General features: G+C 56.5%; 1 protein-coding gene across 1 annotated transcript; it reads left to right on the top strand.

Annotated features, from left to right (window-relative positions):
• Window positions 1–478: 478 nt before the first annotated feature.
• LOC141725772 (class II histocompatibility antigen, B-L beta chain-like) lies at window positions 479–8,328 on the top strand. Its single transcript, XM_074529805.1, has 7 exons — window positions 479–563; window positions 1,030–1,299; window positions 1,989–2,273; window positions 2,643–2,749; window positions 4,169–4,249; window positions 5,160–5,271; window positions 8,210–8,328. Exons 1-7 carry the CDS (start codon window positions 479–481, stop codon window positions 8,326–8,328), a joined length of 1,059 nt encoding a protein of 352 aa, XP_074385906.1.
• Window positions 8,329–13,766: the final 5,438 nt, after the last annotated feature.

The following is a 13,766-nucleotide window of genomic DNA, read 5'->3' as shown; positions in this document are numbered from 1 at the left end:
ATCTCTCCCGGTCCTTGTCCCCACGCAGGAATCCTCGGCTCCATTTTCTGTCCCTGTGCGGCTGCGGGGGTAGGGACAGAGCGGCTCTGGGGGTGCCTGGCATCAGGCCCGCGTCACCGCTCGCCACGGGCAGCCCTGAGATGCCGCGCACCTGGGCACGCATTGCTGGGCTCACCTGAGCTCCCACCTGCCCAGCGCCCCAAGGTTCCCCCTGCCCAAAAAAAACCCCTCCGGGGCTGCAGCGTCCCGGAAACGCCTCAGCCAATGGGAGCGCAGGCAGGCGGAATCTTAGCCAATGAGATCTCGGGGCGTTGGATTGCCTCATCGGTTGCCGGGCAGAGCCCGTGGCCGGTCGCTGCCCGGAAGCGGCGGCAGCCAATGAGAGCGCGCGGCGCTGCCGAGCCCGCCCTGCTCCGGACTGGCGCTCCCAGCGCAGCGCGGCTGCTTTGGGGCTGCTGCTCCCTGCCCGGCCCCGGCCATGGGGCGAGGGGCGGCAGCTGGGGCCCTGCTGGTGGCACTGGTGATGCTGGGAGCCCCCCCGGCTGCGGGCGCGGAGCTCTCGGGTGAGCGGGAGGCGGGAGGCGCTGGGACAGGGGGGGAGAAGGGGAAGAAGGGGGGAACCCGGAATGGAGGGGGAGGAGGAGGGGACCCCCTAAGGGAGAGCGGGAGGGCCTGAGGTGTGGGGGGAGGAGAGGGAGCGGTGGGAGAGGGTGGGGAAGGGGCAAAAGCGGAGGTGGGACACCATATCTGAGCGGGACGGGGCTGGGGATTGGGAAATTTGTGGGAAAATCGGGAAATGGGACCCCAGAAGTGATTTGGGGAGCGGACGGAGGTGGGAGGGGAGACGATGTGGAAGGGGAAATGGGGGAAGGGCGGCAAAGAGGAAGCGGCAGCGCGGGCAGGAGGGTCCCATGGCGGCCGAGGGGCGCAGGTTGTGCGGAGTGGGGATCCGGGGTGGGCCCGGAGCTCTGGGGATGCTGGGAGAGGGTGGTGGGTTGGCACCCCCTGACCTGTGTCCTGCACACTCAGGGGTGTTCCAGAGGATGACAAAGTCCGAGTGTTACTTCATTAACGGCACGGAGAAGGTGAAGTACGTCCAGAGATCCATCTACAACCGGGATCAGTTCATAATGTTCGACAGCGACGTGGGGCACTTTGTGGGGTTCACCCGCTATGGGGAGAAGTTGACCAAGCGCTGGAACAGCAACGCGGTATTCATGGAGGACAGACGGACTGCGGTGGACTGGTTCTGCCGGTGCTGGTACAAGAATTTTACCCCGTTCATCACGGAGCGCCGAGGTGAGCACGAGGGAGAGTGCGTCCCCTCGGGGCCTGCCCTGCCAGTAACCCTGGAGCCCCTCAAAATCAGCCTGGGCATCGGCCCAGAGCCCTCAGCCCTCCTTGTGCCGACCCCCGGGGTCTCCAGATCCTCCCAGTCCCTCCCGGTGCCCCCCCGCGCGTCCATTTCAGCGACCCGTAAAGTTGACGCTTGGCAACCAATGAGATCGTATCATGTTCATGACTCATCTGTTGCCAGGCAGACCCGCAGCACGGAGTGCCTCGCGCCGGACTCGGCCTCCCAGTGCCGCGCACTTTATTCCCGGTTCCTCCCAGTGCCACCAAGATCCCTCCCAGTGCCATTCCAGTCCCTCCAAGACCATGCCCAGTTCCTCCCCAGTCTCTCCCAGTCCATTCCCAGTCTCTTCCCAGTTCATTCACAGTTCACTCTTAGAACTCCACCCTCTCTCCCAGTTCCCCCATTCCTTCCCATCTCTCTGTGTCACCCAACTCCCTCCCAGTCTCTCCCACTCCCTCCGAGCACATTCCCAATCCATCCGAGCCCATCCCCAATCCCTCCCACCACATTCCCCAATCCATTCCCTGTCACTCCGAGTCCATTTCAGTCCATTCCCAGCCCTCCCTTCTCTCTCCCAGTGCCCCCCAGCTGATCCCAGTGTCTCCCCGCTCTCTCTCTCTGTCTCTCCCAGTGTCCCCCAGCGTGTCCATCTCGCTGGTTCCCCCCTCGAGCTCCCAGCCCGGCCCCGACCGCCTGCTCTGCTCCGTGATGGATTTCTACCCTGCTGCCATCCAGGTGAGGTGGTTCCAGGGCCAGCAGGAGCTCTCGGAGCACGTGGTGGCCACCGACGTGGTTCCCAACGAGGACTGGACCTACCAGCTGCTGGTGCTGCTGGAAACCCCCACCCGGCGCGGGCTCAGCTACAGCTGCCAGGTGGAGCACGTCAGCCTGGAGCAGCCCCTGAGGCGGCACTGGGGTACGGGGGAGCCCCTGGGGGCGCTGGCAGAGCCACTGGGCTGTGCTGGGAGGCACTGGGAGGGAGCTGGAGAGAGCCAGGCTGGAGCTGGGAGAGGGGCTGGGGGCTGGACAAGGGCTGGGCAGGGGTTTGGGGGATGCTGGGGAGGGTGGGGTGGGGCTGGGGGGGTCCTGGTGGGCACTGGGAGCGACTTTGGGGGTGCTGGGTGTGCCTGGGAGGGAGTTTGGGGGCGCTGGGTGCAAAGGGTAGGGGGTTTAGAGGATGCTGGATGCGACTGGGAGGGACTGGAATGAGCCTGGAGGGGACACTGGGAGAGGCTCGGGGTGTCGGTGAGAGGTTTTGGGGGGCTGAGCCCTGCGGACCCCCCAGAGATGCCGCCGGACGCCGCCCGCATCAAGATATTGATGGGGATTGGGGGCTTCGTCTTGGGCTTCGTCTTCCTGGCGCTGGGGCTCGGCTTCTCCCTGCGCAAGAAGGTCAGGGCGGGTGCCGGGGGTGGCGTCCCCGCCGTGGCGGAGCGTGTGCGCTCTCGCCGGGGCCCCCAGCCCGGTGTCACCCCCTTTTCTGTGCCCACAGAGCTCCTGAGCCGGCGGCGGCCGCAGCCCCTCCCCGTGTGCTCGGGCCCGGCCGGGACCCCCCGCTCCGTCCCCGCTCCGCTGATTCTTGGGGGGTCCCGTGTCCCCCCAGCCCCGCTGGCGCTCTGCCCCCGCCCAGTGCCTGCTCCCAGTGCTCCCAATAAAGCTTCCCAGTTGGGCCCGGGGCCGTTTATTGGGGGGACGATGGGGAGGGGTTTGGGGGGGCGATGGGACGGATTTGAGCAAAGGGAGGGGGACAAAGGGTGGGGGCTGGGCCCGGGGGGAGGGGTCGCTGCCCGCGGATCCCGCAGTGCCCGGTGCGGGACGAGCTCCGTGCGCTGCTCCATCTCCATCTCCCGTGGGAGGATCCACGCTGGATAATCCCGGGTGACCCCAAGGGTCAGAGCCCCCCGTGTGGGGGTCAGAACCCCCACACCTGGCTGGGGGTTCCACATCTTCCTGCCCCCCCCGTGGACACCTCGATGAAGGCCGGGGGGTCCCCGCTACTTTTCTTGTTTCTGCTCCTCTCCTCATCTCCCCCTCCTCTTCCTCCCACCTCTCCTCTCCCGGTTCAGTCGCTCCTCCCGCTCCTCCTCGTTCCTCCTCCCGCCTCCTTCCCCTCTTCTCTCTCACATCCCCCGCCCCTTCCTCAATGGTTTCTTGAAGGGTCCAGTTCCATCTTCCCTTGGCTACTGCCCTGAGAGCTTTTCCAGCTGACTTTACTACTGCACTCTCAGACTGAGAGTGGGGAATCTTGGTGCTTGGTTTCCTCATTCCAGCTGCCTTTGACAGGGTTTGTTTCTGTCCTCAGCTGATTTTGGCCTCAGCGCTCAGCTCAGCCCTGAGCAGGACCAGCGCAGCTCCATGGTGGGCACTGCTCACTGGATGGCTGTTACCAGGCTTTGCAAGGGTCTTCAGGGGTGAAGAGATAGATGAGGGGCTTAACTTCATGATCAGAAGGCTGGATTTATTATTTTATGATATATAATACATTAAGACTATACTAAAAGGAATAGAGAGACAAGTTTCAGAAGCTGCTATGCTAGGAATCGAATAGGAATGAATAACAACAGAGCTTTCTCTGATCTGTCCCAGAGAAAGATTGGTCTTTGATTGGGCCTTAATTGTAAACATGGAACATGGGCCAATCACAGGTGCACCTGTTACATTTCACATCAGCAGAGCACCACTGTTTACATTCTTCTTCTGGGGCCTCAGCTTCCCAGAAGGGGGAAAAGTCCTAAAGAAAGGATTTTTCACAAAAGATGTCTGTGACAGATGGCCCCAGAAGTTGTGACCAGATCTCCTTATGGCCCCAAGGTGGACGTCTGGGCCTTTGGCACTGTGACCATTGAGATGGTGGAAGGAGAACCTCCTTACTTCAGGGAAACGGCGGCCATGGTAAGAGGCAAATTCTGCAGTGGCTGCCAGAGGCCTGTGAGCACAGGGGGACCCTGCACTGGGAGCAGCAGCTGGAGGTTTCTGCACATGGGAAGGGAATTCCCAGAGGACTCCAGCCTCAGCACAGACGAAGATTCTGCAATCTCCAGCAACAATTTTCTTTGGGATTTATGTTGTTGCCGCTCTTCTGGCTGTGAGGATGACCGGAAAATGTGAAGCAAGTGCATCAGCTCTAATGTTACCTTGCAAGAAAACCCCACACCAACCCCACATCCCAGCCCCAAACCCAACAAGTTTTCTGCAGAAGTTTCTAAAATGGTTTTGTGAGATGATCTTCCCCCTGATTCTTCTCACTGGGAAACTTGTTGAAAACATAAAGATGATTGTTTAACATCCCCATAGTCTAACATATCTCTTTCCTAGTCCAAGCTACTTTCTCTGTGTTACCAAGCCTGAGCTTTCAGCATCACAAACCTCCTGTTTCTTGCCTGGCAGTTTCTGGGATGGGGCATCAGGAATGCATTTACTTGAGTGTCAGTGGCACTGCAGAGATGCACTTGAAGTAAGAATCCTCTGAAATACCACAGGCAGACCACACTGACTCTGGAAAATGGCCTGTAAAGCTGGTGCCAACATTTGGAGAAGCAAAATGTGTTATTTCTGATGGAGGTTCCTACTGACAGAGTCAACCAATGTAACTGGCTCTCAAGGTGAGATCATTTGGATGTTGCAGTGGCTGTGGCAGCCCCAGGGTTTGGGTTTTTTGGCTGGCATAGCAAAATGAGCTGTGAGCAGCATCTGTGGCAGGGAGGAAAGTGCCCCCGGAGCTGGGGCTGAGGCCCCGGGGTGGATGTGAGCCCGTGTGGGTGTGAAGGGAGCTGGCAGAGCGCTGAGTTTGCTTTCCCTGCAGGCTCCCGCTCTGATCCGGCAGAACAGGAGCTCGCAGCTGCAGCAGCCCCGGCGCCTGTCGGCTCTGCTGCGGGACTGCCTCGAGTGCAGCCTGGAGCCGGACGAGGAGCGGCGCTGGGCTGCCCAGGAGCTGCTGCAGGTGAGGGCCAGGGGCTGCAGGGGAAGCAGCAGCGCCAGGGAAGGGTTTTCTTGTGGGCCCCCCCCAACAGTCTCCAGTCTGGCTGCGTTCCACACGCAGAGCAAGCAGAATCCTCGCCTGCTGTGGCTTGGCAGGCTCCTTTGGAGCTCATCTGGGCCTGGTGCCACACAGCGAGCAGGGACATCTTCAGGCAGCTCAGGGGGCCCAGAGCCCTGCCTGACCTGAGCTTGGATGTTTCCAGGGAGGAGGAACCTCCCACATCTCTGGGCACCTTCTGTCAGTGTTTCCCCACTCTGCTGGTTAAAAAATTCTTCCTTAGATCCAATCTGAGCCTGCTTCCCTCTCCCGAGTTTCAAAGCATTTCCCTTTGTCCTTTTGCAACAGAGTCAAGTTCCTCAAGTTCCTGTGAGGAACTTGACTCTGGAAAGTAACAGTTCATTTCTTTCCTTTTTATCCTTTGGGCAGCACCCATTTTTATCATCAGCCAAGCCTCTCTCCAGCCTGACCCCTCTGATCACTGCAGCGAAACAATTGAGGGAGCAGCAGAGGAGATGAAGCCCTTGAGAACAGCTTTCGGTTATAGTAGTCAGGACAACTGGTTAGTTATGGTAGTGAGCATGGGTAGTTACTTATGGTAGTTAGCACTGTAGTTGATTATGGTAGTTAGCATTGGTAGTTTATGGTAGTTAGGAGAGCCTTTTCGTTATGGCAGTTGTTTGAATAAAAACTCTCTTAACCCTCAACTGCCTTGCCGTGTCCCTTCCTTCTCCCACTGTGCCTCAGCTGCCCGGAGCAATGTGAGGGGAGAGCGGGCCCAGCCTGGCCCAGAGCTGAGCCCCAGCAGAGCCCTGGCAGAGCCCAGAGCAGCCTCGGCACCTGCAGAGTCAGCCTGGAAGGAGGCGCTTGGAGCCTTCTGGGCTGCACCCGGCTCTTGGTTACAAACTGGGTGTGCTGGAAAATGCCACCGGCTCTGCACGAGGGCAGAAGGGACCCGGGGAAGGCCCAAGTGCTCCATGCAAGGGAAAAACCTGCCCTGGGTTTGTTATAAATAACTGGGTAGTGTTGGCTTTTGCTATTATGTACTGACTTCTGCAAAATATTCTTAATCACACGGATTTTGATAGAGTACAGTTTTTAATCACTTTTAACTTCTTTTGCTCTAGTAAAATTTGTCAGTTTTTTGTGGCCAATGCCCTGGCCCCTGTGTAGCTCATATTCTCAGAACGTCATTTATGGATGATATTTGAGTTTGTGGAGAGTGTGAAAAACATACATTATCGTTTTGTCTTTTGCAAAATATTAAAGTGGATGCCATGTGTTGTGCATTAGAATGTTAACTATTGCAGAAGTAGCTGCAGTTGTGAAATAATAATTAATGCTTTTATTTTTGTAAATAACTGACAATAACACTTCAGAGATATTTGTGAAATAGCTAATGTTCATTTCAAGTACTTGTGGAAGTAGCTAAAACCCTCTGCATGGTCAGACAACATTTAAGGAAGGGATGTGATGAGGACCCCTGCCCCTGACCCTTCCACTGTCAATAACTGTCACCTGCTGAAATCACAGAACAGGGGCCCTTGTGAGGGAGTGACACACAACCCTCAAAACAGCAATCCACGATTCCAGCATGTGCTCTAAAAGGGTGAGTTGGGGGTCACACCAACCTAAAGAATTCCTGGAACATGTAAACGAGTTCAGAGAAATGTTTGAATGTGTATAACCATTATGAATATGTATTTGAACAATACAATGAAAAAACTAGACAAGAAGAGTTGCTGTGGTTAACCGGTGTGCCTCTGGCCATCGCCAAGCACCCAGCGCTGTTACTGATTTATCCCTTATTACTCCTTAATAAACTTTCAAAAATTCTAAAGAGTGAGGCTCCTTTCTCACAAAACCCAAGGTGCTCACCCCTTGTTCTTCCCCCAAAGCCAGGATTTGTTGATCCTAAACTTTGTCTGGATGGAGGAGAAGGAGGCTGCAAGGAAAAGGAAGATGCACTGGTGTGGAGGCCCATGGGAGTCTCAATCTCCCACCCTTGGGGGACTGGTCTCCAATAAGAAGAATAGATTTCAAGGTTATGGTGAGAAGCTTGCTTCTCCCATAGATCTTTGCAGGCACATGCTGATTTATGGAAAGTTATGTTACCCCATTGGCCTAATTACCCTGGTTAAAACCCTATTACCAATCTTTGGTTTTTCCCTAGAATGTTCTCCCTCTCTGTCCCTCCATTGGCCCTAATTTACTGCATTCTTCTGCCACTGTTTCCCTATTAGCTGACCTGACCCTTTACTCCTCCTTTGCACCATTTTCCCCCATATCCATTGGACCCTGACCCTCAGCTCCACCCTCACTACCCCATATAAAAACCCCCTGTGCCCTCAGCTTGCACCCTGTCTTTGTCCCTGGGCCCTGTTCAGCTCTGTGCCCTTTTCCTGTACCAATAAGCCCAGTTTGCTGCAGATCATACCCAGACCCATCCTGCCGACTTTGTCAGCTTTATAAAGCAGCCGTGAGCTTCGGGCTCCGGAGTGCCGGACGCTCCAAGGGCCTGGGCAGCGCCAGGACGCTCCAGGCTGGGACAGCCAGGCAGGGCAGGAGGAATCACTGCCCCTTTCCCCTCTCTGCTGCTCCATCTCCCAGCCCAGCATCGCTGCAGGACAGCCTCACTGCCAACGCCATCCTGCCAGGGATGGACTGGGGAGATCTCCTTCCCCTTCCCTCTGCCATGGAGGCAAATCCCATCTGCTCCTTGTCCACCCTCCTTCTTCTCCTCATTCTGTCCTACATCCATCCATGTTCCTTTCTCATCTCCTTCTTCCTTTGTTCCTTCATGTTCCTTCCTCTCCTCCTGCCTTTTCCTTTTCCCTTCTCCCTGTCTCTTCCTCTCCTTGTCCTTCCTCCCCCAGGAACTGAGCTGCGGACAGAGACCAGGGAGAACAAAACCCTGCCACAGAACCTCGTGGAAGAGGCCATTTGGAACGGCTCCAGGGCACAGGAATCCAATGGGGAGGAAAAGCGCCAGTGATCCCACACGAGGAGGGGCTGCAAACCCAGCCTGGGGAGCTGTGACCAGGTAAACCCCTCCCTGTGCAGGGAAGGGTGTGGGGAATGTGAGAAGAGCTTCAGGGAGAGCTCAGCCTATTCCTGGTGCCTCCAAAAACGGCAGTGCCAGATGCAGAGATCCACGGTGCTGCAGAGATCTCCCTGCAGATCCATGGGGCTGCAGACAAGTTCCTGGAGAAGTCTGCGGTGGGAGAGAGCCCAGGGTGCAGCAGGGGAACGACTCCTGTCCCTGAGCAGAGGGAGAAGCCCCGCGGCATGAACTGAGCCCGGCCCCATTCCCTGTCTGCGGCACTGCCGGGGTAGGAGGTGCAGCTGGAAGGAGGGAGGCGTGGGGGAAACCTAGATTTAAGGCTCGTCACTTACTTCTCATTACCCTGCTCTGAGTTTTTGGCGATTTCTGTCAGAAATCTCTCCCCTCCCCGACTCACACACAGGGCTTTGGGGCGGTTCTCTCTTTTTGGGTGAAATCAAAGTGATGCACTGATGCTCCTAATTAGGATAGGTGAAGTGAGGATCCAGGGCTTCCCGCTGAGCCGGAGCCACCGGAGCCGCAGTGCCGGGAAAGCCGTGGCGGGAGTTGCGGAGTAGTTTGTTTGTGTTTTCAGCCCAATCCCTCTCGGGCCCGTTGTTGGGCCTTTCCAGGGCTGTTCCTCAGCTCCAACTCTGCCCTCACGCAGCCGGGGGAACCCTGAGAGTGAGGGGCGGGGCTGTAGCGTGTGCAGAGCCCGCCCCTGGCTGCGATTGGGCGTTGGTGCCGTCAGTTGTGGTTGTGGCGCGCTGATTGGTGGGAGCGGGGCGGAGCAGGGCCCTGGTGGCGGGCTGAGGGTGGCTGTGGTTCGGCAGCGGCGCCATTGTCGGCAGCAACCGGAGCTCAGTGAGTCGGCGGCGGAGCTCGGAGGCGGCCGCAGCGCAGGTGGGAGCCGCGCTGGGTTGTGCGGGGGCTCGGGGCTGGCTGCGGGCCTGGGTGGCGACAGGGGGCTCAGGCGGGTTCGTTGTGCCGTGTCCGGCCTGTGTTGCCGCTGGCGTGAGGGCGCTGCGGGAGCGGCTGCCCGCGGTCTCCTTGCGGCCGCTGCCTCGGCAGGAGCCGCTGCCGGAGCAGCGCTGGCTCGGCCCGGTTGCTGTGGCTGGGACAGAGGGGGCTGCCCCGTGCGTGGGGCTGTGCGGGGAAATTCCCGTGGCCGGAGGTTTCTGTGCCCAGAGGAGACAGAGGAGTCCTGTAAAAGTGACTTTATTGCTGAGCAGAGGGAGAGGCCGTGGGGCATTTGCCGTGCGCTCTCTGCCATTGTTGTAGTTCGCAGCCTCCTTTTGATCCTCATTTTCCCGGCCTCATCTCCCTCTCCCTTTGCCGACTGGCTGAAGTACTTGGAAGGTTCAGACTTCCCAACTGCATGTCCTTGTTAATGTTCACTCCCACTTTTGTATAGCAGCCGATATTCATGGCTCTGTTAAGTTTTTATTTTTTTCGAAATTCAGGAATTTAGCGGGTCTTTCTGTGAGCAAAATCCATGTTAATTAGTAACATTTATTGAAGCTGGTAGTTTCGCGCGTTACTTCCTTATCTACTAGTCCCTGGCCCCTCGCTCAGCTGCTGAATGAGCTGCACTCTCAAGGTGTGGAGCACGGTAAAAAGATGAGAGTTGCTGCAGCACATCCGAGGAGAAACAGCATTCGTTTAACCCATGGTCTGCCAGGGAGCCACAAAACCATGACCCATTCCCATCCTTCTCCCGTTTGGACCAATACATGAGATGCTTTTTTGTTTCTGGTGTTGTTTTTTTTTTTTCACCACTTTTCCTTTGTTATCTCTTTGCCAACAGCAGTTTGAGTAATTTAATTTTCCACAAATTCCTCTTTTTTTTGCTAACAGATGATCTGATCCCATCTCATGGTGCAGTGTTGTGTTCTTCATTTCAGTGGATTGGTCAGCAGGAAGGTCACGAGCTGGAGCTGTCTGGTTGGTTATTCCGAGGACAGCTTGTAATCTAATGATGCCATTGAAATGAGAAATGGGTTCTGTGGCTCCTGGTATGAATTGGTTCGGATTCCCAGGGCATGGTCCATGGTGTTGTAGGATTTGTTCTGGTAGCCTTTCAGGTTTTCCCCATTTTTGGCCACTCTCTTCTGCCAGGGCTGCAGCAGTGGCAGCAAGGCTTGGCCCCAGTAGCTGGAAATGGCAGAGTGGGGTGGCCAGGATTGCAGACGATTCCAGGCGAGGATCTGTGGGCAGGCGCAGGGGCTCGGCCCGCTGTGGAGCCCTGGCTGCTGCTGCGTTGCCTTCAGGGCAGGCTCAGGGGCGGCCTCCCATCCTCCTGCTGCAGGCGGGAAGTGCAAATCTCCGGGGCTTCAGAGCCCTTGAGGCCAGGCTGAGGGGTCCCCCCGTGTTGAGCTGTGCTGGCGGCTGTTTCTGGCCTCAGGGACACTTGGCATGGGCCCCTTGGCCACCAGTGGTGCTGCTTTGCACTCCTTAGGCAGGAGCCGATGTCCTGGCTGGGTGTTGGCAGCAGCAAAGTGCCAGGGCAGGCTCTGTGCCAGCCCAGCTTGCTGTGGGAGAATGTGCCTTGATATCTGCTCCAGTGGTTGCTGAAGCAGTGAGAATTGCTTTTGCCCCCCTGTTAGGTGCCATGGTGTCAGCAGAAGATATTGAAGCCTTCCTGCTCAGGGCATTTCAGTGCCAGGCTCTCACAAGCACCCAGAGCTGTGCGGGTTGAGCTGAGCATGGGGCGGTGACCTGCGCTGTGTCTGATTCCCCTTGCTTCCCTCCCCTGTAACAGGGTGTTGCTTTTAGACACCACTTGTCCTGGTTGCTTCAGAGTACTTTGGAGAGGCTCCATATCTAATTTTCCCTCTTTCCCTGGGACTGCCCACACTTCTGGATTCACTTCAGCATAGGCCTTGTCAGACATTTGACACAGAGGTACAACAGAACAGGCCTCTGTATCCCTTTTTATAATATTATTGTGTGTTACGAGTTTAGCGATCAAATCCCTTCCCATTAAACCATGGTAACAATTAGGAGCAAATAAAAATTCACGCATTTCAAACCCATCTCCCAGATCTCCTAACAGTGATTGAATAAAACCATACATCTTTCTCAGTAATCCCCTCACTAATGAAACATATTTTTCGCATTTTCCCCCCCTTAGGTCTAAGATTTAGAGTGGATTTAGAGACCCCTTGTCTCTAAATCATTATCAGGAAATGCCTCCTCTCAATGCAGACCCACCCTGAATGTTCTCAAGGGCTGCAGTGTGGAGGGTCCCTGGTGTGATGGGAGCTGTGACAGCCCTGGCAATCCATGTCCATCAAGGGGTGGACTTGCTGGTGCTGAGGGTGCTGCTGTCTGTGCTTGCAGTGTCCTTGTGCCCTGCAGCTGGAGCCCTGGTTCCTTGCCAGGGGCTGTTTGGGTGGGCTCTTCCCTGCCGAGGAGGGCAATGCCTGTGCCAGGTGCTTGTGGCCGAGCCGTGCCCTGGGTGCTGGGGCCCCCTTGGGCCCTGGGGTTGATCCCTCAGGGGCTGTAGGAACTGTGCCCTGGCCTTTGCCTTCAGCTTGGCCTTTTGCTGCTCCCTTCTTGCACTCACCTGCTGTGCCTTTTTGCCCAAGTGCTGCAGGGCCTTCTTGTGCCCCTCCTGCAGCCCCCTCAGTGCCTGTGGGTGCTTGTCTTGCTTTACAAGAGAGGTGTCTGCTCGGGAAGGCAGATAAAGCCTCTCTTGGAATGGAGAATGCAAACCCCCTCCCTCTTAATTTTTAGAATAGTGAAATCAAGGGGCTCTCAGGCAAAGATATGGGAGCAGGAATACCAGTTCTTTACTAGTGTGTATAATAAAGCAAACAAACAGCAACAGCTGCGGCACTGACAGCAAACAGAGGCCGGAGCCAGTCCCGGCCTTTGGGCTGCGGCGCTTTCCCCTTGGGTGCAGTTCCGGGCACGGCCGGCAGGGGCGCTGGTGGCTCCCGCGGGGCGGGGCAGCGCATCCCTCCCATGGGAACCTCTCTGAACGGAAACAGACCAATCCCTTCATCTAACTCTTTCACTTTTTTCCCTTCTATAGCCTTTCTCCCGTGTTTTGGGAAACAATTTGGAGAGGGCTTTCTTTTAACTGAGCTCCTAGTGTTTCGATGTTGCTTCCTGTGGAGAGAGAGAGTTTCCCTGAACAGCCAGAGCTGTGGTTACCAAGGGGACGTAACTCAGAGCAGGACGGGGACAGGGGAGGATATCCCGCCGAGGCTCGGTGGGAGTGTGGGCAGGGTCTGCTGCCGGAATCACCAGAGGGGGATGTTCCCGTGGAGCCCGAGGCGGAGCGTGGGCAGCCCCCACATGGCTGATGGCGGCTGATCCGGCAGCTCCCGGCAGAGCAAAGGCAGGTGGGAGAGCCCGGCAGCAGCGGCGGTGCCCAGCGCAGGTGGCACGGGCAGGGCAGGCGGGGATGGGATGGCTGGGACCCCCCCTGGGTGCGGTGGGCGCGGTGAGCTCGGAGCAGGCGGCAGGACAGAGCAACCCCCATCTTGCCCAGCATGGGCGGCAGAGTGGCCGCGGGCCAGGCAGTGGGAGCAGGGCACACAAATTGAGCGACAGCGCCGGGGCAGGTGGAGCTGCCCTGGGCAGTGAGGCCGCACCTGGGATGGAAAGCGGGGCAGGCGGAGCTGAGGCGGGCAGCGAGCCGGGACCCGGGACAGGCGCCTGGGCCGCGAACGGAGGGGGCAAGACCTGCAGAGGATCCCACTCTCTTTCTGATTTTTCCTCTTTTTCTCTTGCCTTTCATTTCCCTTTTTTCTTCTCGGAGGTTTCTCATACTTGAAAGATTTTTATTCTTCTAAAGTCCTCTGCCTAACATATTTCATATTCTCTTCTAGGTAAAGGGGTGTTTTTACAAATAAATCCAGAGCCTAATAAATCTAAACTTCTGCTTGGATACATTGAAATGGTTGATGAGCTAACTCAGGACCTCCTAATGTTGTTTTTCTCATCACCTTTTTATTTCTCCTTTGGCAAATTAAGCATCTTTCAGTTACTTGCTTTGCAACTCCAAAAATCCCAGTGCACCCATACTTCCTTAAAAAATTATCGCACAAAGCTTGAGTACACCAGTGGGTTTTCTGATGCATGTCTTCTAGTATTTTTTTAGAAGAACATTTATTAACTAATTGTCTTCCATCAAGAAGTTTCCATTTCCCGGATTTATCTTGTTCACTTCCTGTCGTGTCTAAATTTTTTTCTTGGCTTCCCTAAACTTTGGAATTTCCAGTTTTTCCTCGTTTGGAGTTAATATTAACATAACTGTTTTATCTCCATTTTCTGCTGCATCCTTAGCTTTGTGATGTGCCCCCACTTTGCCCACTTTGCCTCTCCTTTGGCCCGGGCCGGGTTCCCCCCGCCCGCAGCGGCTGGAGCAGCCGAGAGCC

This window comes from Zonotrichia albicollis, chromosome 31 (genome assembly GCF_047830755.1).
Source record: "Zonotrichia albicollis isolate bZonAlb1 chromosome 31, bZonAlb1.hap1, whole genome shotgun sequence".
Taxonomy (NCBI): Eukaryota; Metazoa; Chordata; class Aves; order Passeriformes; family Passerellidae; genus Zonotrichia; species Zonotrichia albicollis.
The sequence above is the reverse complement of the archived record's forward strand: the minus strand, read 5'-3'. Positions and strand labels throughout refer to the sequence as shown.

What these genes read in the sequence shown, in the direction of transcription:
- LOC141725772 (XM_074529805.1), top strand. Translation starts at nt 479, where the DNA reads ATGGGGCGAGGGGCGGCAGCTGGGGCCCTGCTGGTGGCACTGGTGATG. An exon ending in TGCGGGCGCGGAGCTCTCGG is followed by an intron (nt 564 to 1,029) that starts GTGAGCGGGAGG and finishes CTGCACACTCAG; the next exon opens with GGGTGTTCCAGAGGATGACA. An exon ending in TCAGGGAAACGGCGGCCATG is followed by an intron (nt 4,250 to 5,159) that starts GTAAGAGGCAAA and finishes CTTTCCCTGCAG; the next exon opens with GCTCCCGCTCTGATCCGGCA.